Source organism: Anguilla anguilla, chromosome 3 (genome assembly GCF_013347855.1).
Source record: "Anguilla anguilla isolate fAngAng1 chromosome 3, fAngAng1.pri, whole genome shotgun sequence".
NCBI lineage: Eukaryota > Metazoa > Chordata > Actinopteri > Anguilliformes > Anguillidae > Anguilla > Anguilla anguilla.
The window spans coordinates 27,516,109-27,541,224 of NC_049203.1; the positions used below are offsets into that span (position 1 = coordinate 27,516,109).

The 25,116-nt window shown below is 42.9% G+C and overlaps 1 protein-coding gene across 11 annotated transcripts in view; it reads right to left on the bottom strand.

Moving 5' to 3' along the window:
- Positions 1–25,116, bottom strand: part of cdkl5 (cyclin-dependent kinase-like 5) — a 100,909-nt gene that overhangs the window by 22,833 nt on the left and 52,960 nt on the right. For all 11 annotated transcript variants that reach the window (XM_035409348.1, XM_035409350.1, XM_035409349.1 and 8 more), the window contains 6 exons: positions 13,778–13,823; positions 11,988–12,124; positions 9,291–9,411; positions 4,946–5,005; positions 3,318–3,408; positions 1,845–2,034 (listed from right to left, as the gene is read on the bottom strand). In XM_035409348.1, coding sequence (XP_035265239.1) covers positions 1,845–2,034; positions 3,318–3,408; positions 4,946–5,005; positions 9,291–9,411; positions 11,988–12,124; positions 13,778–13,823 — 645 coding nt within the window. The remainder of the gene's footprint in view (positions 1–1,844; positions 2,035–3,317; positions 3,409–4,945; positions 5,006–9,290; positions 9,412–11,987; positions 12,125–13,777; positions 13,824–25,116) is intronic.

Sequence of the window (25,116 nt, forward strand, 5' to 3'; positions counted from 1 at the left end):
AATAAAAAAAAGGTTCAGAGTACTATAGGGGTTTAGAGGGTTTATGCTATTATATTTTCAGTAGATGTACACATGAACAGATTCAATTCAAACCCCCCCCCCCCCCAAAAAAAAAAAACCAGCCAATTTTGAGAGGTTGTCAGAAACTTTTAAAAATATCTAAAATAAAAAAATTCTTGGTCTGGGCCAATTAAAAACACACATTCAACCAGAAATAATATCAAAAACCCCAGAAAGTGAACTATCTCTTTAAGCTCGGTGGCCTCAATATTCTCCTCTCTCCCCAACGGGAAACATCCTCTAACGAGGACAGCCAGCTCAGCACAGAATGCTCCCCCTGCTGGAGACTAATGTTTCAGTCTAGAGTTCAGCACACATGCAAGAAAAGCACTGAACCAACCTAGCATTATTATTGTTGTTGTCATTATTATTCCAGTCCAGGATCAGGATTCGAGAACCTGCATGGATGTAATCGGATCACCTTTTCTGAACTGCAAACTTCGGTGATGCATGGCTGAACATCAGCACAGACACCCAAGCAGATAAACTGCATAAGCAACCGTGTGCTCAATTTCCAGAGCAAAAGGAAACGTGTGCCCACACACCAACACTCTAACAGAAAAGCAACCACACCCTCAGCTCGCTAAAGGAGCTGCTGCTAAATGCTAGAGCGATTTACCACAATCATCAAGCGGTTCCCTGCTAATACAAATACAAATAGGTCAAAGTACTTCATTAAAAAGCAACACATAAGGAGATCCAGAGATCCACAACATCATCATCTACTGTGAGTACAGGCAAGCATATTCCCATTGGAACTTCGTAGTGACTTCCTGTCAAATGGAAGCGGTCTAGATGTGTCGATATTGTTTTCTCATGGCGCCTACAACACTATTTTTAGATTGATTCATGTGCGCCTTAATGAATCTTTCTTCTCTGGCTCCGTACTTCCCGGTTGAGCACAATGGGAGGTGATGGGAGTTCAGTATGAATTGCCACATTGATGTGTGTATCAGAATATTCGCAAAAAACGCTTCACAAATCAGAGTTTGTGCACGTGACTCAATCTAAAAATAGTGCGCGTGCTGTAGGCGGCATGAGAAAAACAAAAACAAATCGAGACAAGACATTCCTATAAACGTGACCCAACACTGAAAGTTCTCTCAAGTAAACTGTACTGCTGGAGTTCAGCACTGCGGGTCCATAAACATCTACTTTATGTATATTTTAGAACTACATAACGCGGGCGGGCAACCAGAAAACGTCGTGTCCGCAAGTGACTGGGCTAAAGCTCCATCAGAAGAGCCCCCGTGTCTCTGAACCTGTGTTGAGTAAAGCGGCAGGTGCGGTGCGGTGGGGGAAAAGGAGCGGCGGCTCCGCGCGTGGTGTGGGTGTCCCGGCTGCTCCGCGCCACAGCACCAGCGCTTATCGCACACAAGCGAGCAGCCAGCTGCACTGGAGGCCAGAGGAATCCAGGAGCAACGTTCAGACTCTGAGTCACACACAGATCCAGTTAGTCACAGCGCGGGGAACCGAGCCAGGCACAAACAGAGGAGGAAGACGGGAGAGAGGGAGAGAGGGAGGGGGAGACAGGGAGAGAGGGAGGGGGAGAGAGAGTGAGAGAGGGAGAGGGAGAGAGAGAGAGAGAGAGGGAGAGAAAGACAGACAGAGAGAGCAAGAGATAGATATAAAATTAAGCTAGCAGGAGAGGGGAAGGAAACCGAAAAGTGAGAGTGACAAACATTATAAGGAAGTAAGCGCAGTAGAAGAGAAAGAATACAGAATAAAGTGAAAGGGAGTAAAAGAGAGAGAGAGAGAGAGAGAGAGAGAGAGAGGCTGCCCACCCGTAGGCCGTGGAAGCGGGGGTTGTTGTAGAACAGCTTCATCTGCTCGGGCGGCAGAGGCCCCAGAACTTTCTGGATGGTGTAGAGCTGGTCGATCTCGCTCTCGCCGGGGAAGAGGGGCTGCCCGTCGCTGAGCTCCCCCAAGATGCAGCCCACTGACCACATGTCCACAGCCTTTCCGTACGGCGCCCTGTGAAAGCAGCGGCAGTTATGGGGACCTTCTTCCCTCCGCAGGCGGCATCCCATCAACAGCACACCGGCAAACACCCGGCTACTGTCACAACGCAGTACTGACACACACTGCCTTACCCAATCATTTACACAAGCTGTCAGTTCAACTACTGGAGACATACAGCATGAGCTTTATATAGTGAGAACTTGTGGACTGAGGAAGGAAAGACAGATGGATAAAGAGATAGAGAAAGAAAAAGCAAGAGATGGGGGGGTGGAAGATACATATTTGAGCTGAAAGGCTATGCGTGATGGTGGAAGAGCATAACTGTGTAGGAGGAATTCAAATATCAAGAGAATTTCCAGTTTTTTTTTACCCCACAGTCAATTTCTAGCAGTTGAAAAAGGTGACTGTTAAACATTTCTCAGCCAAATTGAACACTAAGCAGGAAGAACGCTGTAGCACGGCTGGTAACGCAGCAGGTATGGAACTCAACAAGAAACCCTCGACAGATCCACTACAACTGCAACAACAAATACACCCTTAACGAATCTGACACTTCAGTAAAAACAGGAGACAAAAACATGCACACACACACAACACATATGCTCACATGCACACACATATTGCCATTCTCAATGTTCATGCACATATGCACAAAAAACACAAATGCATGCATGACAATGAGCACAAATGCAAAGACACAGACACACACACAGAAGCATGTATGTAGGCCCATGGACACCCACATGCAAGTACACACCACACAGAAAAGCGTACATGCGTCTGAATGCAAAAAAAACATACACACACGCATGCACACACACAAACATGCATGCACATACAAAAACAAACACACAAATATATCATGCACTCAGGGACATAAAACAATAAAGACAAATGCACCTACACACTAGGGGTGTAATGGTACAAGTATCCGTACTGAACCTCAGTTCGGTACACACCGCAAACCAAAACAATCCCAGTCTTGCTTTAACGCACGCGTGGAAGGTTTCTTTTCACGAAGTTCCCACCGATGGCTTAGTGTTAACGTGTCTCACTTGGCACAGCATGAAATTATGTCCAGTTAGCCACCGTTTGCATTTTCAGTACAAATGAAAATCAATTTTATATTTAGAATTTAATTTCCTTCTGCTGTACCGAAAACATACCAGACCATGAAGTCAAAACCAAAGCCTGTAGCAAATCACCACTCCTACACACATAAGTATGCAAATATGCTTTGTAACACGCGCATGCACGCGCACACACACACACACACACACACAGACAGGACCCACCCTAGCAGGAGCTCTGGGGAGCGGTACCAGCGTGTGGCCACATACTCAGTGTAGTTGGCATTACTTCCCTCTGATAGGTTGCGGGCAAAGCCTGAGGGAGGAGCCAGCAGAACAGGTCAGAGAGTGCATGTCATTTCCAAATGAACAACAAAACGATTTAATTCAAAATGTAACAACAGTTTAACTGATCAATATTCATATATTTAAAAATAAAATTACAAACAAAAGGTGTGTATAGCACAAACGGGAATTATTTCCAAAGTGAACCGAGTATTTAATACCTTTTAAAGTGATACATATGTACAGATAAAAACTATATATGATGGAAATAATATGATTTAGAAATGTGTTTTTAAATGGCATCCAAAATACATTTGATTAAGTGAAATAGGACTTCATACAGGGCTCTATCGTTATCGTTGATATTTCCCTGCAATAATACATATTCACCACCAGGTGTAGCAAGTAGAAAAAATGAGCTGAACATGTTTTTACTGACTCGTCATGTTAAATAAATACTCCAGAGTAATCTAAAATGTCCACCTGCTTTGTCATATTACTGTGATAATTCCGACTGATAAATACCCGATAACACACTGCAAGGCATTCATCTGTAAGGCAAATCCGATGTATCTTACCAAACTGGACACACATACGGTAATATGGCCCTCCATGACTTTCGAAGCGCCTAAGCAGGCGCCAGAGAAAACCCTTCTTCTAAGTGATTTGGTTAAAGACAAACAACTATGCAGAAATGGAATCACTGATCTACGGCAAAAGTCTGGCCTAACTGCGGTCAGAAAATTTAGGTGCCAATTATGGGGGGATTTGAGATGAGAACCCCCTTGAAAGAAGTAAAAACAAAAGTTTGGAGGAGGTTCTAGAATCGTTGCATAAACAAAGTAATTCTAATAGTAAATATTCAAATCTCTTTCCACAGCCCTGTCTTGAAGGAAAATTGCACTGAAATTTCAAGCACCCCAATGTTGGGTTATCAGCAAGGATGGCACTACTGCAGTGTTCCAATTAAGGGGACGGCTGGGGGGAGCTCAGCCTCCCCCCCCCCCAAAAAAAAGAGACTTCAGCTCTCCAGTCTCCAAATTCTCCCCAAAGCCCCCCTGCTAGTCCACAATTTCCCCCCAAAAAATAAGAATGTAATTCAAACCCTGCTTACGCTGTTATGAAAGTAGACAGGTTTGTGGATAGGAACGCCAAAACGACGTTGTGACGTAGCTCTCGAACTGAAACGTCAGGAGTGGCCCAAAGTGTGTTAGCGGCCAGCTCGGTGTGCGAGACACTGTTGCTCAGTCTGCGTTGTGTCTTGTCTGGCGAAGTTCAAAAGTAAAAAAAACAAAAACAAATAAACAAAAAAAAAGAGCTAAGCCCTACCAGCACCAGGCTGCTTAACTGTCGAACGAGCGATGAGAGCACGAAAGCCTTTTGGAATGACGGGAACTGCAGGGGTGAGATTATGCTGACGTAATGACAGCCTCGCCGTGCTCACATCGTTTTTAGTAAGACGCGCTGTCGGCACGAAGCAAGTTCGAGCGTCGAAGAACGTTCGTTCCCGCTGGTTTCCCGGGCGTCGGGGCGTGGCGGTTGGGCAAAGACGCGGCCGCTTCACTTACCGAAGTCGCAGAGCTTGAGAATGTCCTCGGAGCTGATGAGGAGATTTTCAGGCTTGATATCTGAGGAGAGGCAGTAAGGTGGGATGCGTTTACACTCGACACACTGCTGGTGGCACCAAACGTGAGTGAAAAGTCAGGGCAGAGAAGGCCACGCTCTAGCCATGAACAAGGATTTGTTTTCGCAAGATCATCTACGGTGCTATTTTGAACTGTTGAGCCCTTTATAAATTGCTTAAGAAATTATGATTAATAGGCAGTACTGATAAGTTTAAGATTATAGGCAATAAATCTCAGCCTTTGAGAGACATGGATAAAGCAGGATGACTGCATCACTAAACATCTTTAACTTAATAAACAGCTTTATACAGCCCAGTTTAGAATTTAGCACTCAAATTCTGGGAGAAATGGTCAATAGACTATTAAGACAGTAATCTCATACGTGCATTTTTAATGAGACAATAAATTTGCATATAAATTGCAGAATTTTCATTGAGGGAGGCCTCTGGTACTCTTCTCTTGTAACCTTTTAATGAGCACAACAGAAAGTCGAATCATATCAAACGGACTGCATTTTCCCTCAAATATTTTCACATTTTTCTTGCAGTGCATCACAGGCCATCTGGAGTTGTTGTGCTGTGATCCCAGCCAGTTGGCAAAAAAACACTGAGAAATAATTCAGCACGTGTTCAAAGGATAGAGGACTGCAATTATTCTTTCAGGCTAGTCAAACAGAGACTGTGATGGTCATAATCTGTAGCTACACCATTAGATTATCTGTGTTTTCTACACATTAGGATTCTAGGCTGCAGCTACACCCTTACAGTATCAGTGTGTTTCTGCATTAGCATCCATGCCTGTAGCTACACCCTCACAGTATCAGTGTGTTTCTGCATTAGCATCCATGCCTGTAGCTACACCCTCACAGTATCAGTGTGTTTCTGCATTAGGATCCTCCCCTGCAGCTACACCCTTACAGTATCAGTGTGAACACTACAGAACTTATTCAGATCTCACAAAGTAAACTTATGTCTAGAATTCACCTTGCAGATGCATTTTGCCCATGTGAATTTTACGCACAAAATAGGTAGAATATCTAATGTACTCCATCAGAACACATGGCCTAAGTACAACTGTGTTCAACAAAATGTTTTTTTTAATTTTGTTATTTCTCATGAAATGCTTAATCAGTGATATACTGTATATTTCTCATTATGAATTAAAATGTGTACTATTACTATCTTTTCAATTCCAAAAATAATTTCCTGGGCCTGCTCATGTCACAGAGCATGATAGGATGTTAACTGCGTAATGGTATCATGCAGCACATCTGCATTTGAAGCACCTGCATTTGTTATGTTTCTCCAATCATTTATTCAGGATTTTCATTTCAGTATGTAATGTCAATTCACCTGATGTAATGACAGCTTCCACCACTTTACATTTAAAATAAAAAGGCTTGCAGCTTCCATATTTAAATAATCAAACTGCCCGCACGTTTCAATACACTTATTCCATGGGGAGAGGGATTCTCAACACTTTGGTCAAAAAGAAACAAAATATGAGCTGAAAATCAATATAAAAAAGCATATTTGCAACATAGCTAGGGCTACGTTCTCCTTCATAGTGACGACTTCTCTGTATGTACAGAAACCTCTTGATTTCACGAATGCTTTGATTTCATAATTTTTCCACAATTAGTGTCTCCTCAGTGTTTAGAGAAGTCAAAGATACAAGAAATGCAGTGCCAGTGGAATTTAAGTCCCGGCATTCTTGTTCACCCGTGGGTGTGTGCTTAACCTAAGCAACTTAACATTTTTCTGTGTGTGCAAGGATGAACTCTCAATATCAGAGATAAGAAGGTATGTAAGGTGGACCTGAATACATGCTTAGAAAAGATCTTTTGACTTAAAACCTTATGCCTAAAATGCCTAAGCGACTTTGTAAGGCTTCCTCGTCTGAACAGGGCCCTAAGTGAAGGTTCGAGCCTGCAGTAATACCCAAAAGAAACAGTGTCAGTGTGTTTCCTGGAAAGGATGCTAACATTCAGCTACAGGCTTGGAGTAGCAATGCATTTAGCATATTAGCAACCTACAGTTGAGGCCAAAAGTTTACATACACCTAGGCTAAAGACATTCAAACTCAATTTTTCACAACTCCACACATTTCATGTTACCATACATTTCCTGTGTTAAGTAAATTAGGGTATCTACTTTATTTCCATAAAAAGTCATTTCAAAATAATAGCTAAGAGACAGATTTATTTCAGCTTTTATGTACTATATCAGATTTTCAGTGGGTCAAAAGTCTACATACACTTTGTTAGTATTTGGTGGCATTGCCTTTTAATTGCTTAACTTGAATCAAACACTTCGGGTAGCCTTCCACAAGCTTCTCACAATACTTTGCTGGATTTTTTGCCCATTCCTGCTGACAGAATTGGTGGAACTCGGTCAGGTTTGTGGACCTCCTTGCTCGGACACGCTTTTTCAGTTCAGTCCACAAATTTTCTATGGGATTCAGGTCAGGGCTTTGCGTGGCCACTCCGGTACTTCCACTTTATTGTCGTTAAGCCATTTTGTTACAACTTTAGGATCATTGTCCTGCTGGAAGACCCAGTTGCGACCAAATTTTAACTTTCTATCTGATGTCTTGAGGTGTTGCATCAGTATTTCTAGATAATCCTCCTTCCTCATGATGCCATCTATTTTCTGAAGTGAACCAGTCCCTTTTCACACAAAACTAGATACTTTAGTACCTGATGCCTCAAACTCCTTCACCAGTCTCTTTGTTGTTGTCTTGGGGTTCAGTTGAACCTTTTGGACCAAGGTTCGTTCAGCCCTGAGAGTTAATTTGTGCCTCCTTCCTAAACTATACAGTGCCTGTGTGGTCCCAAGATTTTTATATTTGCATAAAATTGTTTGTACAGATGCCCATGCTCCTAAGAAGGTTTTGGCTGAGTTACTTGGATTTTCCCATTGTATCAAGGCCAAAAAGGCAGTGGCTCTAAAGGAAGGCCCTTAAAAACAGCCACAGGTGCCAATTAACTCCTAATTATGACAATTGGCCAATCAGAAGCTTCTAAAAAGTCATTACATCAGTTTCTGGAATCTTCCAGACTGTTTAAAGAGACAATCAACTTGGTGTATGTAAACGTTTGACCCACTGGAATTCTGATAAAGTGAATTAAAGCCGAAATAAATCTCTTTAATCGGTTGTTTTAAAATTACCTCAGATGTGAACAAATTAGATGTCCTAACTGACTTGCCAAAAGAAATGTATGGTAACATGAAATGTGCAGAGTTGTGAAAAACTGAGTTTGAATATCTTTAGCCTAGGTGTATGTAAACTTTTGGCCTCAACTGTATCATCCAAATACTGCTTTAGAGTATTAATGTGCTCTCTATTTGATACGAGCCTGTAGGTCAACTCCAAAGTGAGTATTGGTGTGTCTTCTACAAGGGGATGCTATTATGCAGTAATGGCACAACATTATTAAAAGAGGCATAGACTGCTGCCAGCATGAGGGCGCCATATTAATGGTAAAATCAACACTGCCTCTAAGGCACAGCTAGGGAAAGCTGGGAGAGGAAGTGAGGCAGCAGAAGGTGGCAACTGTGCACAGGAAGTAAAATTTCATCTTAAACAGTCTTGGTGCATTCCAATTGCTTTTTAATTACTTTATTTTTTTTTACCTAATTACTTCCTTTCCTTGTGTCTTTTCCTAGTATGAAAGTCCAAACGGGTAAAAAAAAAAAAAAAGTGAAATTGACGTCTAGTGTTTTCATGTCCTGAATAAGTTTTATATCCCTTAACCAGACCTACCAGAAACTTAATGGACAAAATAAACCCCTTTCCTACCAGTGAGAAATTTCTGCAGCATCAGCTGTATCTCTGTGAATCTTAATTACCCAATTAATCAAAGTTCATTAATTTCAGAAAAAAGCAAGCTCTGTTCCGGCGATGTGGCTTTTCCACTTAATGGCAACCCTGTTTATAATTCACATATGATGGCCACGTAGGTCTGAAGTAAAAGGATTAAATATTTCTCTGGTCAACCTGCTTTCTACCATCAGGAAAGTAACCAATGAGTCTCTTTGATGCAAACCCGCGCAAAGAGAGATTTTTTAAAAATGCACTGGTGCACTGGATTCACCCCTCTGAGGTTATTTAAGGGGTTTGAATGAAGTTGTATCAAGGACTATTCAGATAAAAGATTCAGGTGGCGATGTCAAGCCCAGATACATTTGAGGGCCGTTTGAGACCAGCAAGAGATTTCTCAGATGCAGGCAGTCTCCAGCTTCGCAACTAGAATCCTGCTCACTGATAAAGTTTGCCGGTTGCTTACCCCTGTGGACGATGTCGTTCTTATGGCACCAGTGAATTGCTTTGATTAACTGATAGATGTAATTTCGCACTTTCTCTGGTGGCGCCCCATTGGGCAGTTCCTCCAGCAGCTCCAGCATATTCTGAAAGAGCAAACAGCAGTGAAGAAATATCAGTCGAGCTTTGTGAATAACAGTGAGGAGTGTATACCCTAATAATAACAGTGAGGAGTGTATACCCTAAGAATAACAGTGAGGAGTGTACTGTATACCCTAAGAATAACAGTGAGGAGTGTATACCCTAAGAATAACAGTGAGGAGTGTACTGTATACCCTAAGAATAACAGTGAGGAGTGTATACCCTAAGAATAACAGTGAGGAGTGTATACCCTAAGAATAACAGTGAGGAGTGTACTGTATACCCTAAGAATAACAGTGAGGAGTGTATACCCTAAGAATAACAGTGAGGAGTGTACTGTATACCCTAAGAATAACAGTGAGGAGTGTATACCCTAAGAATAACAGTGAGGAGTGTACTGTATACCCTAAGAATAACAGTGAGGAGTGTATACCCTAAGAATAACAGTGAGGAGTGTACTGTATACCCTAAGAATAACAGTGAGGAGTGTATACCCTAAGAATAACAGTGAGGGGTGTACTGTATACCCTAAGAATAACAGTGAGGAGTGTACTGTATACCCTAAGAATAACAGTGAGGAGTGTATACCCTAAGAATAACAGTGAGGAGTGTACTGTATACCCTAAGAATAACAGTGAGGAGTGTATACCCTAAGAATAACAGTGAGGAGTGTATACCCTAAGAATAACAGTGAGGAGTGTACTGTATACCCTAAGAATAACAGTGAGGAGTGTATACCCTAAGAATAACAGTGAGGAAGTATCAGCATAGGGCAGGGATCACAAGCTCCAGTCCCGGAGGGCCGTCTTATCCACAGGTGGAAAATCCAGGGTCAGAAAGTAAAAATCCCCCCCAGTATTTTGTTCCAATCAGCTGGACCTCTTAATCAGTACAATTCTTCAGCCAGGGGGTAGAACTAATTAGTGAAATCAGCTGGCTGAGCTCATGGGTGGAAGAAACACAGGGTGGGACTTTCTTTCTGACCGCTGGACTTTTCACCTCTGGTCATATCTGCACGTTTTTGCGCTTTCCTTCCAGTCACCCATTTAGGTGTTGGAAACAAGGTTTGTGGCCCCTTAGCCAATCAGCGACTTAGATTCATCACATAAATGCTAAAATATACTGAAAACCTGCAGACATTGCAGCACTCCTGGAGTCTGACACCCCAGGCCTAGTGTGCATACTGTCTGAATGACAAAAAGCAAACACTCCAGTGTATGCATTGTATGAATAACAGTATGTAAATATCAGTCTAGTGTGTATGTGGAGACTGCAGAGTGATGCCCAGCACTGAATCAACAAGAAACTGATTTTCTGACCACAAACAGCATTCATTTCACACAGTACTCCATTTTGGTTTTGCATCCTGATATCCTCTAATCCTTACATTCTTTCCTGTGGCGACAACTACTATATAGGTGGAAGTAAGGATACCTGGCAGCCCAGCTATAGTGAAATAAATATTAGTGGTTATTAAAACTACTGGTTGCTAATAAGATTAAACTTTATTGTGCACACGGAAATCCACAGCCCAAAAACAACGCTTAGAAAGTAAAAAAACAAAACAAAAAACATACATATTAACCCATCATCCATATACCCCTATACATACAAAAAATATACACCATAACTAAAAGAACGGCACCAATGTCATGTGTCCATTCATGTGCATATTGGACTAAGTTTGTATATTCCATTCCAAAATCTCCCAAACCAAAGTTGCCCTGCAGTACACTATGACCACTGCAAATGTGGCATTGTCTCTTCATACCAAGACTAATCACTGTGAGTCATTCTTGGGGAATTATTTTGAGTTTTGATCTGAAATCAAACCTTCGACTCAACCACTGTAACTCACACTTGACCAGACTCCCCACCTCTGCCGTAAACCCCCCCCCCCCAAGTTCTACCATAAAGACCCCCCGCCCAGCTCTACCAGAATGCACCAGCTTGACTGGCGTTGAACTTCCCCAGGTTCTCACAAATCTCCACTGGGTCCCTGTTTCAGCTCACATTCAAGACAAGTGTGGACCTACAGGGTCTGCTTCCTCCTATATCCAGGCTATGGTCCAGCCCTATGCCCCAGCTCAGCCATTCCCTATTCAGCCAACGCAGGTCACCTTGCAACTCCATCTCTGTAGACATCAGTACTCAACCTCATGCCTTTTTTCTGGAACGACTTCCCTAGCATTAGACTGCAGAACCTCTTTGAAGAAGAAAGGGCCAAAGCTCCTACCTACCCAACACATACCCTCAATAAAATTTAAATTTCCCTAACCCTTAATTGTTTCCCTAATCGATAAAAAAAACTTGCACAGATTGCATGGATAGTTAATTTTCTTGATTGGCACTTGCTAAATACGTGGATGTGAAGCCATCTTGTACTGAGATTTGAAAAACTTTTGTAAGTTGTTCTAGATAAGAGTCCACCAAATTATGTAAATTCAAACAGAGATGGAGAAATCACCAAGAAAAAGAAAAAAAATCACAGGAAACCAACCAAACTGGGTGACCAAAGAGAAGGGGAAAAAGAGGGAGGAAACATTATGTATGGATCTGCCAAATCGTGTCTGGGACTGACCTTCTCCACATATTCGAAGACCAGGTACAGTTTGCCTCTTCTGCGGAAGGCCTCCTTCAGCTCCACAATGTTTTCCTGCTTTAAGGTGCGAAGCATCTTCAGCTCCCGAAGTGTCGTCTCCTTGACCTCCTCATTCTCTGTGGGGGAGAAACCAGCACCAAAAATGGATTCGATCCTGAGCTAGCCCACACACAAATGAAATATACTTCAATATATCATTCAGTATATCAAAGTATATGAAAATATATTGAAAATATTTTGCATGATATTTCATTTCTGCGTATTGCAGCATTTTATTTCTGTAAGGGCTGGGTCAGGATCTCACCAGAAGATCTCCCATTAATACAGCAGTATATGTGTGCATATATATGCAGTGTGTATACACACACATGCAAATGCACATACACACACACGCACATACACACTGAGCTCCATAATGTTTGGGACAAAGATTCCACCCCCTTGATTTTTCTCTGTACTCCACAATTTTAGATTTTTAATCAAACAATGCCATTCTGTTTTTGTAACTAAGTAGTGGTTTGAATATTTCAGGGCAGCCTCCGTAATTCTGTGTGTGAAGTCTTCTGCAGACGGTAGTCGCTGACACATCCACGCCTGCCTCCTGAACAAGTGTCTCTGATCTGTCGGACAGGTGTTTAGGGGTTTTTCTTCATTTATGGTGAAAATTCTTATGTCATCAACTGTACAGATCGTCCTTGACCTAACAGGCCCTACATGATTACAGAGCTCACCAATGCTCTCTTCTGAATGTTGTTCCAAATGGTTGATTTTGGTAAGCCTAAGGTTTGGCCTATGTCTCGGACTGTTTTTTTCTTATTGTTCAGGCTCATAATGGCTTCCATTGGCACAGCTGAAAACACTATCAACAGACTCCAAAGGCTATCAAAAGCCTACAATCAAGTGAAAGTTATTTTATACCTGTACTAAAGAACCAACTAAACACACCTGACTAATAAGAAAAACCTGTAAAGCCATTTGTCCCAAACATTACGGTGCCCTGAAATGGCGGACTGTGAATAAAAACTGCATATATTTACACACATGCACAAAGTATTAAAAGGTTGTCACATACTGAACCAGGATATATTAGATTATACTGAACTTATATATATAATATATATATATAAAAGAATATACATATATAAAAGAATATCTGAAAGCAGCAATTATTTCTATACTTGCCTATATATTTTGAAGTGCTACTGCTTAAAATATTTTATTTCAATATATTTCCAGCATATTCGATTTCTATAAGGGAGTGTGTGAGAGGTTAAAACACAGCAAAACACACACTCCCATTGTCCTCCGTTCCTCTCCCACTTCTCCTCACCACACCTTCCCAAACACCATGTTTCCTCTTCATTGTTTGAAACAGTAATGTAAATTACATTACCAGATGAAACCGCTCTGCTAGACTCCTTGTTAGGAATGGATCACGCCAAGAAGAAAGTCAACTACAAACCTGATTATTGCTTGATCTGGCATTGTTTTTTAAATCATGAGCTACAGCTGCAGATTGCACATGTATGCTTCATGAGAGAAAGTTTATTAGGGTCCAATACAGGCCTGGACCACCACCGGTGGGTGCACCCTGCTGAGCTGTACAGCACGATGACTGCATGTAGCTTTAAAAAAGACCAATTGAGATAGCCGCATCAGGTAGAGAAGCTGTCAGCCGTGAGTGTGGACAGTTGGAAATGGTGTGAAGGTTTGTGGAGAGCCTGCATTTTTATAGCCCGTTCACAGACTTAACAAAGGGGCTCCCTTACCTTCGCTGTCCTTGAACTTCTTAATGGCCACAATTTCATTTGTCTCCTGCAACAGAGACAGAGCAACTAATTACAAACAAACACTTGGGCACAAGGAGGCCATTACCTGGCACTTAAGAGGGAATTTCCAACATCATTGTGAAAGGCAAAGCATGGATTGGATTGCATTCATTTAAAAGTAGGGCTCACCTTAACAGAAATGGAATACACAGTAATGTACTGTAAATATGCAGACCTTTTGGAAAAATACAACGATTAACATATTTCCCAGGAGTGTTTTAAAAAATATACTGCCACATCCAATAGCAACAATTAGTATGTTTGCTTATGCAGTACTTATGCACCATAATGTTTGGGACAAAGGCATTTTTTCCTTGATATGGCTCTGTACTCCACAATATTAGATCTGTAATCAAACCATTTGCATGTGGCAAAATAGCAGATTCTCAGCTGTTATTAAAGGGCATTTAAAAAAATACATGTTGGTTTGCTATGTAGAAATCATACCACTTTTTATACATAGCCCACCCTAAATTGTTTGATTACAAATCCAAAATCGTGGAGTACATAGCCAAATCAAGAAAAAACTTGCCATTGCCCCAAAACATTATGGAGGGCATGGTACATTTTGAAGTGCTGCAATATTTCTGATCTTGATAATATACAGTATTTCCATATATTACCAGTACATTCCATTTCAGCAAAGGTACCCCCCAACGGTTGACCTGGGGCCACACAGCAAACCCATGAGGTGAATTTGGGCCAAAACAAACTGCTGCCTAAAGATGCCATTTCCCGGTAAACAAATAAGGATGACAAAATTGTGTGACTTTTAAACCATGCATATACTGTAATAGAAGCCCTTATACGAGGTGATTCCACAACATACAGATAGCTTTACAACATAATAACATATTTCACACTGAGCAGTATTGGCTTGAGGGCACCACAGAAGTCTCCCCAATCTGGAGTCTCAACCTTGTAACTCGTACAGCAGGACCAAGGGGCCAAGACCAAGCTTCGCTTCTGAAGCTGGCTTTCTAGTCTAGGTGAGAAACGCTGCACTCTAGCGCCAGCGCGACTGGTCCCAGTATAGGTCTTTCATCCACCGAATTCATCATAAGTCAATGGTACCAAAACGGTCAAAATACAAAGTAATTCATTTCTATCCATAAGAACATACAGTCGCAGTAGCTGGCTTTGTTCGTTTAATGTCTGCCCATGTTCTGATTTGTTAAGTGAATGTGTCATTAGAACCAGGTCATTTATAAACCATTCAGGGACAGTTTGCGTCAATGCCTAGTCACTACGTGTAACTCGGGGGTGGAGGGGGGGCTGTATCTCATGCGCTTAGTAATGTCCCCAGACTGTCAATCACACGATGCCTGGATCCCATGGCTTCAGAACGGTTTTCACAAGCCCATGGAAAGTCAATGGGTGACATCACAGTCACTCTGTCCATATTTTTACAGTTTATCAGCAGGACTTGAATGGCCAGATATCTGCTGAGGATTCTCAGGATAGGCACTGCACTCAAGGGCAAAACAGTGGTCGATTCAACCACAACTTGAACCCTTGGGTGACTGGTGATTTTGCAGACCCAGCTAGCCCATCAGCACTGCATAGCTGCCCAGACCGTACAGTTGACGAGGCCTTCCTTACTTCAGCCCTTGGGAGCCCCTGTGTATGCTGGATTTTACTTCAGCTGAATTAGCTGCTAATTAGTTATTAATTGAGCTGTAGTGTGAAAAGCACTGAAGGAAGGAAGAGGATTCATGAACCCCATAGTTGATGCAGGAGGAAACTACAAGGCAGCTTAAACCATGTCAGTTGTTTGAACCATTCTGTTGATTTTTCTCTCCCCAGCAGAACACAATTATTGGTTCTAATCAATTTCTGGTGTTATGATATTCTCCACTCTCTATTATATTACATACAACCGATGATTGATTGTTTGATGCATTCAATTAATTACTTATTTATTGACAGTCAAAATGACACTGAAGTACAACATGTAGCCAAAAATGCAGCCCATAACCGCCTAAACCATGGTTACCAAAGCCTTAAAACTGTGAGAAACCAGGGCTTAAAAAATCTGAACATCACCCAAACCTGAGTAGGTGCAACTGAACGTGCAAGGGTGCTCTAGCTTTTCTCTCTCACACTACAGTGCCCTTTCATCATCAATGTGAGAGGTTTGGGAGTTCATCAATGACAGATTCCTCAGACCAGGCTTGTGCAGCAAAGGCTGTCTTTTCATCCTTCTTGGAAGCAAAATATCTTATCACATTTATAGTACAAATACACTAATGCCCTGTAGGGGGCGGCAGGGGCACTGTGGTTTAAAACAGGCCAGCACAACATTTCTGCCAGCCTTAGACAGCTGCACAGGACTTTAAGTGCCGTCACTCTTTTGTGGTCAACACACCAGGGGTACAGCAGTTCTGCTCATGGGTCTGAATTTAAAAAATAATAATAATCAAGTGTACAGTAACGACAGTAAATCTGGACCTCACCACTGCTGTAGCCCAACCCGAGACTCTGCAGCTACAGAGGTAGCGCTCGGAGACTCGTGCGGGGCATGTAGGAGCCATGCTACACCGAGTGTCAAAGTGTTTCCCCCAGTTGATATCCAGAAGTGTCTCCAAACCCACACGAGAGGGAAGTGAGCCAGCCGTGTGCAATCATGGCACACTGCCTCATGCAGTGTTTCCAGTACACCAGAAACTTGTTTCAACATGCCTGATAAGGCAGGTGTTCGATCCCAACAAGGGGAACCCACCCAAAGCCAATGCATTAATTATGAAGGTGTGGTTATAGCTGTGACTTACTGCAGGCTACATGACATTATATTCATTTACAAGACTTGTTCAGAGCAGACTTTCTGCTTCTTATGTCCAAAGCAAATTGTGTTTCCAGAGAACATAAGTGCACCATCATTTGTGTGAGTTATATAACCGTGCCAGACCTGGCAAACACCAGTAGGAGAGAACCTATATGCAACATCACTAAAGCACTAAATGCATGGTATAATTTCAGCAGTATAAGAAGCCATCTGAATCAACACAAAATACTTTCTTTAAAAAGGCAGTAAACTCAGAAACCTGGACATAGTGCGAGACACACATACACACACACTTGCATTCCTTAAGATTATGTAATTTCTGTGGAGCGATTTGTAGGGAGTTGAGGCCGCCGCTGCTGAAGGTGGTGCCACTGGAGGTGGCTGTGAAGCCCAATCCTTGACCCACATGACCTGCCGCAGCTGGGGCAATATGAGGGCCGAGTCGAGTGATGGCTACTGTTGTGGTGCAAGCTGGTTCCAGTGCTTTTGGTGAGCATCTCTTTGAGACGTGCGACTGGATTTGAGATGGTCGACCCTTGAGTTGAAAGTTATGCTCCATACTTGACAGTTCATGGAAGTTGCTTGAAGGTCCCCAGGTTTGATTACACATGTCTTAAGGGTCTCTTTCAGATGGTCCTTAAACCTCCACTTTTGATCTCCAGGAGTCCTGTTAGCTCCCGGAATTTGACCATATAGAATCTACCTTATGAGACAATGTTTCAGCTTTGATCCCTATAACATGCCCAAGCCAGTGGAGTAGGCATCTTAGCAAGGTTGTTTCCACACTTGTCTGCATGTACTGAAAAATTACTGTGTGTGATAATTGGTCTTTCGATGCGACCCCTAGGATGTGTTGGAGGCATATGTTAAAGGTTTCCAATCAATGGATGAGGAATCTGTAGGGGGTCCACACCTCAAAGCCACACAGTAGGGAGGAGACGACAACCACTTGGTAGGCTGCTCCCTTTTCCAACATCTTTAAGCTGTTATTTTCAAAGATGCAAGAGCGCATTATACCATAGGACAAGAAGGCACAGCTAATCTGGGCATGGACGTCGTCGTTGATTTGGCAGTTTACTGTCAAGATACTGCTGAGCTAGCAGAGCTGCTGAACCACCTTTAAGGGGATGCCATGAATGCTAAACACTGGGTGAGTACATGTGAGGGCTGAGGTCTGAACAATGATTTGTTTTCTGACTATTTAATGGAAGGCCGGTCGCCCTGTAGACTGCAGATATAGTGCATGTTGCATTGCAGTAGGGTTATGAGCTAGAAGGGCCCAATCATCAACATATTGAAGATTGTGTACATGGGTGATCAATGTTTTTGTAAAAGCTTGATGGTAAAGAAGGTTGAAAAGACTGCCATCAAGGCTGAGGCTGGACCCCATCATCAGCATGGAACAAAACGGTTGAAAATTACTGATGCCAGCACACATCCCTGCTTCACACCTGCCTGGATGGGGAAGGGTGGACATTGTTGTCCGCTGATGAGCACACAGGCTAGCATGCCATTGTGTAGGTGTTTCAGAACGTTCAGGAAGTCGGGTAGTACCTCAATTTTTGCAAGAATGTTCCAGACTGCCTGGCGGTCAACCGTATGAACTGCTTTTGTTAGGTCTATGAAAGAAATGTACAGGTCCTGGTTTTGTTTCTGGCCTTCTTGATCTGTCTTGCAACAAAAAATCATGTCACTGGTACTTCGGCCTTTTCTAAATCCACACTGCGATCCTGGGAGGTTATTTTCCATAGTGTGTCATAATGAGTCAGGCAGAATGGCATGACCCATACTAGCACCTTTCCGGCAACTGACAGAAGAGATATGCCACAACTGCTCCCATGGATGGCTTTATCTTGTATTTTGAAAATAGCCATTATATGTACATCATTCCAGGTTTAGAAGACAGTTTCCTGGGTCCATATTGCTTGGATGAGTTGGTGTAAGTTCTTCATTAGGAGGAATCCACCTTTCTTCAGCTGGGATTCCATCTGGACCATGCTCATTATTTTTGAGGCACCTTACAGTTGCAAGGACCTTGGTGAATTCAAGGAGAGCATCATGCTCTTTCACTGGTGGGAAGTTTGGGAGTTCATCAATGACAAAGAGATCAGTTGATTAAGAAGGATGTTAAAATGTCTGACCCAGAATTCAAGGATTTGCCTTTTGTCCTTGTAAATCACTGAGCCATCTGCAAATCTTACAGGAGTGATGGTGTGTTTTTGAGGTTTGTTTAATGTCTTGACTACTTTGTAGAAAGCATAAGTGCCATTGGAGTCTCCATAGACTTGGGTCTTGTAGGATTTTTTGATCCACCACTCATTCTCCATGGCTCAAAGTGGTCTATGAGCCTCAACACGGATGGCTTTCCAGCAAGAAAGAAGGGTGGAAGACAGTGAGTTTGAAATACGGCAAATATAAGCCGTGTATTATTCTTGAAGGAGATGTGGGGTTTCTTGTACAGTCGCTTTTGAACCAGTTCAGGTGACGCTTTTTGGTAATGCCAAGCGACTCTGATGCAGCTGTGTGAACTGCTTAGCTGAGGCTTGCCCATGTGCATTCAATGTTGAGGGTGGTGCTGCTGGGGGGGTTAATCCTGGAGGCCAGGGAGGTGTTCGGCACGTTTCCTGCACTAACTCCCGAGGGCATCAGGGGCTCCGAGAAGATATGTGTTCAATCTGCGTCGAGGTTGCTGTTATTGCGTAAATTGGGGCAATCTAAACAATGATGTCTGCATGACTACATGATCATCTGTCAACAGGACCAGGACTGTGTGACGAAAAAAAAACAGGCTATGCATGTACTGACCATCAGTTGATCAGGTCTAAATTTCAGTTCTTGTTGGCGGGAGGTATTTTTGACAGCTTCATAAAATGCATGCTTGATGTTGTCATCTGTATCTAGGGTTGACGCACTAGGGCATATGCACTGATGACAGTAGCAGAGTAGCCCTTGGCAAGAGGGATACACTAGGTCATTAATCGCTCATCAATTCCCAGGGGGACTCGGGCATGTTATCCAAGAGATGAGTTTTCACTGCAAAGCCGACTCCTTGCAACTGTCAGGTGTCTTCTAAGAGACTCTTTCAGAAGAGGTGTATCCCAACTTCCGTGAGTCCTCTCCTGAGAAAGAAGTCTCATTCAAGGCAAGAATGTCTATGTTGTATCTGCTAAGTTCATGTGCTCAAGATTAATACGTCTATCGGTTCTCCGGAGCATCCAAAAGAGTGCGCACATTCCAGGTTGCTAGGTGTAGGTTCGGTATTTTGATTGCAATGGGGAGGCCTTGACGGCTACAGCTGGCCATCCAGGTAGAGGAAGGAACAGACAATGTTCGGGTCACCTTTACTAAACGCTTCTCCTGTCAAGGAGTGAGCAGTGCGGACCCTGACAAGGGCTGCTCAAACGTGCAAGCAGCTGCCGAGGGAGGATGCTGTTCCTGGGTCCCATCCACACAATGACCTTCGGCAAGAGATGAACTTGAGACTACCTTCTGGTGGAAGAAGTTGCAGGGAGCTGCCAGGTTTTGGTTTGTCAATCCTGCCTCTCAGGATGGCTACAGGCTTAGTTGATAGTGGCCTGAGTTCACCATATCAACTCAACTAGGCTCTCCACACCTGATTTAATCCCCCGCTGTTGGTCCGCAACCACGTATTTGACAGGTAGCACCTGATTAGTTTGTCATTCATATCTGAAGGATGTCCCATGACCTGTCATCAGTGGATGTGGTTGGTAGAAGCCAGCTTGGCTCCAACACAGCAGCCAACTCTGCCCCAACACACACACGCATACACACACACACACAAACTCCTCATTTTGGCTAAATAAGCAAGGCTACATGTGGTACTTTGTCTATTAATAATATAAGCCCCATATTGTTCGTTCTAATTAAAGCCATCAGTAATTTCATTGTGCCTCTGTGCTGAAACTGCCAAAACTATTATATCAACATTATTAAAATTTTAATTACATTTTGATTACATCACCTTTTTATTTTATTTTAACTTTTGACACATTACATATATTTAAACAGGTAGGTAACTCATTTAGGATAATGAGAAGAAAGTTGATGAATGGCACAATGACAGTATCTAGGAACTCTTGGGTCTTGTGTTCTGCTAAAGTTCTCCTAAGGTACAGAGACAGGAATCAGATCCTACTGTGTGAGTGCTAACTGTGTGAATGCTGTGTCAGTGCTCACTATTAGTTATGTGTCTGTGCTGACTTTAAGTGCTGTGTCAGTGTTAAATATATTCATTCCATCTCTGTCAGACATGTGTCAGGAATCAACAGCAGCACTGGTGGACTAAGCCTGCCTCCATTTGCAGTCTTGCACACACAGTTCCAAAGCACAACCAGCCTAGCGGGTAGACTTCAGCAAAGAGAAGCAGCAGGGAAAAAAAGTAGATTAGTTTTCAAACACAAACAGCAAAAGACTAGTTCCCTAATCACCACATCACACTGAAGCTAGAAGACTGCTTACAAACGGTGCTCATCAGATCTCAGTGTTTCACCCCCCTCTGCAGCATCTTTTAGTGCTAACAATGAGAGGAGATGCGGCTCAATCAGCGACAGATTAATCAGTCTGTCAGATCCTGCACCTGGCCCTCGCACACGAGTACACTCTTTAACAGAATTATTTGACTTTAAAGGGAAACTTGAACCTTGAATCAATTTTTGATGGTAATATGATCTGATGAGAACTGTCAAAATAAACACACAATTTACAACATAACAACCTGCAATATCCATCTGGAAGCAGCTGCACTCTCAATGTAGTAGCAAAGCATAGCTGAATCGAAGAGGTGTTTATTTTGATTTTGTATACATATATTTATACTTATTTTGTATACAATAACTGGTAAGCAAAATCTGGATCATAGCTTGGAAAAAATATTCTTCTGCCTTCTAACACTGAAAGGGTCAATAAAATATACACATTTTTGTGCTTGGTCTTAAAAGATACATATGAAATTACCTGTTAGACTTCCCTAGCTTGAAATGAGCTGAATGAAGCAAAGTTGTTCAAAGCCTCATTCGGCCAGTCTTCTGTACTGTATGTCTGCTGCTGACCATGCCCTTAACCGAGATAAGCATGTGTAGACTGCACCCAATCATGAGGAGGATTATCCTCTTGTCCCTTGTTTGACAAACCAATCACAATTCAATCAAACAAACCTTGACTTTGAATGATATGTCTAGAGAGGCCTGACTGAAAGGTCACTCACTCACTCACGGACAACCTTTGAGGGAGGTTTGGTGGAACGCATGCGCAGGTGGTGCTTCGTTTAGTAGGACGCATGCACAGGTGGTACGGCACGACATTTTTAAGCACAGCTTTATCACCTAAAGTTACTTTAGCTAACCCTAACATGTTTGCGTTTTGCCTACTTTAGCTAACCTAGTTAGCGCGCTTATGGATCGCCTACTTTAGTTAACCTAGTTAGCGCATACGGATGCTATCCTGCATACATGAGTACGAGCTAAGGATACACAGCTACAACCACCCATACAGATGTATGGACACACGGACGACAGCAAATAACATTACAGAGGTGAGGACACGCCATAGCTAGCTAGCTATATAGTAGGGAGGGCAAAACGGAGCTTTAGAATGTCGCCAGCAGTGTATGCGCGTGAGCTCGACAACACATTTCTCATAGAAAAGGTAGTTTGCAGCCTTTGTTTAGTTCATTACAGTGGTGGTACAAGTGACAAGAAGTAAGTGGTACTGTGCTGTTAGCCTTTATTGATCGCCCTAGAAGGTTCATGTAAAGTAGCTAGCACAATCTGACAGCACTAACCCATAAAAATGTACTGTGAATGGTAGTTGCTCAATCGAATGGTAAATGTGAAAAACATTCGATTACAGTCAGCGGCACCAAAATTGTCACACCCTCAATAAACGGCAAAACTCCCAGAAGCAGATTGAATTAAATCTTTTAAAGTTATATATTTTCTGAAACATTATCGATTCCGCTTGGCCACAGTGAGTGAAACTAGCCGATCAGAGGGTACAGTTTCTATGTAAATTACGTCAAAAGGATTCAGCCTTGTTGTTTGCTACCTAAACTTCACAGCACAGTCATTGCCGTTATCATGATTGTAGCATGCAGTGTCTATTTTCAACCAACTGCCATATATGAGCGCGTAAAATCAACCAAAAATATAGTTTGCTAAGAAGTTGCGTTGTGGGTCTGGATGGTTTCGTGCTTATTTTTTAAACAAGGGGGCTTATCTGTGGTACCGATTCCAAATGTAGATAGGGACTTTTAAAAGCTTATTTTCTTTCATTTATAGTTTCTCTGTGTATTTTCTGTGGCTGTAATGAGCTGTAAGTTTAGCTGTGTAAATGTAGTGAGATGATTTAAACAAACAAAACCTGAAAAAAAAACTATAAAACGCTCAAAAAAGTTAACCGTTTTTTACCAATCTGCAAAAATAATTAGTCCTGTGGTGGTAACTGTTTATTGAGAAGCATGATGGTTTATGGACAGGGTAATCTGGGCGATGTACCTGTTCCTCCTGCCCCGGCCACCAGGGGACGCACTCTAATATTCCACAATGCGCGTGATTCGCCTGGCGCATTGAAAAGCCGGGAGAGGGTTGTGGGATACTACAAGGACACAATGAATACCCTGCACCCCGGCAGAAATTCAACAAGCCTATGATGTTCAATATAACATAGAATTTCAATTAATTTCCTGAATGGACAGAAATGGATGTGACCTCAACCCTGGTTAGTGTTAGTGTGGGTGGAAGAGGTAACAGCAGTGCCTCAGCAGGTCCAATTCATCATAAGAAAAAGTACAAGGGAAGAACTGCAAATGAAGAATGCTCTCATCAGCCTTGTCTATTTCAGTAACTGCACACAATGCATTGTTTCCTTTGAATGGGCAACTCCCACATGCCTTAAAACAGAGAGGGAAATACTGAGTGGCCATTGTGCAGGCTAATGCAGCTCAAAGCCAGCGACTTCCTACAGTCCCATCCATGGTGGGCTCCTCAGAGAACACAGGCCCCTATGCTCTCTCAATACAAAACAGACAGGGGTGGAGTCTGAAAGGCGGAAGTGGGGTCAGGGAGAGCGAAGAGCAACGAGGAGACTAACTGAGAAACACACAGAGGGAAATGGAGGAGAGGGAGATATAGAATGTAGAATGGCAGAGAAAAACAGAAAAAGTAGGAGAGGGAGTGGTTTAAGGAAAGAGCCAGTCTGAAAGTGAGAAAGAATGAGTAGGATAGAGAATACGTGTGGGGGAAGAAAAGACAGAGCGAGAGAGAGAGAAAGAGAGTGAGAGAGAGAGATACACCTTTGTGTCCACTGGGAAAAGACCAGCTCAGTGGAGCAGGACAGCATTGTGTGTTTGCAGAGTAGAGCTGTCCAAAACTACAACAGCACATCTGATTCAGGGGAAGTGGCTAAAAGAGCCATGTCCCAACAGCAACAGGCCTGAGACAGGAGCAGAGAGCAGAGCAAGGGCCCAACACGCATGAGACCAGGGGCCAACACGCATGAGGTGAGGGGCCAACACGCATGAGTCCAGGGCCCAACACGCATGAGGTGAGGGGCCAACACGCATGAGTCCAGGGCCCAACACGCATGAGGTGAGGGGCCAACACGCATAAGGCCAGGGGCCAACACGCATGAGGAGAGGGGCCAACACGCATGAGTCCAGGGCCCAACACGCATGAGGAGGAGAACCAGAGAATTTTGCCCTCTGAACCCTCCTCCCCAGTTTGAAGACTAAGGTTGGGGGTCAATTCTATTTCAATTCAGTCAATGCATAAATGAACTGAAAATCAACTCAAAACATGGTTTGGGAAATGCCAATGATATTCAATTAATTAACTGAATATGAACTAATTTCCTGAATTGACAGAATTAAAATTCAGCAGACTCCAAACCCTGATTAGTCTTAGTGTGTGAGAAGGGGGAGGGTCAAAGCGACAGCAGGCCTAAACAATTAATAGCGAAATATGAAAGGACACTCTTGAGCCTTGTTTGTACTTCACCAGTTCAGGTACCTGCATGTACCTTCTTTTTAATGGGCAGCTCCAACAAAAACACAAAAACTCCAGTCCTGCACAACTATGCACACCGAAACTGGTGGCTGACCGAAAGGCAATGGCAAAAAACCTAGACACTGGGACTGCTGATCACAGATTTGAAGTTTCAGACCATTGCTTTAAAAAATGAGATTCATTTAGAAGAGACCACCACTGTGCTTTCATGTCCTCCAGCGTTTAAGGCACATCCGATCCGCAGGGGACTGGAGGGGTCGGCTTCAGCTGCAGGGCCGCGCTCACAGCTGACTGAACAGGAAACAGGAGGCTGGGGGCTTGTCAGGAGCCACGATACCACTAACAGATTCAATGGCAGGATGCCCGGGCCTCATTTCCTGTAGCTGCTGACACAACAGAGACAACAGTAAATAGGGGCTGAGAAAGAGAAAGGGCTGTCCTTTGATAATACCACAAGGAGCAATTCCCTAAAA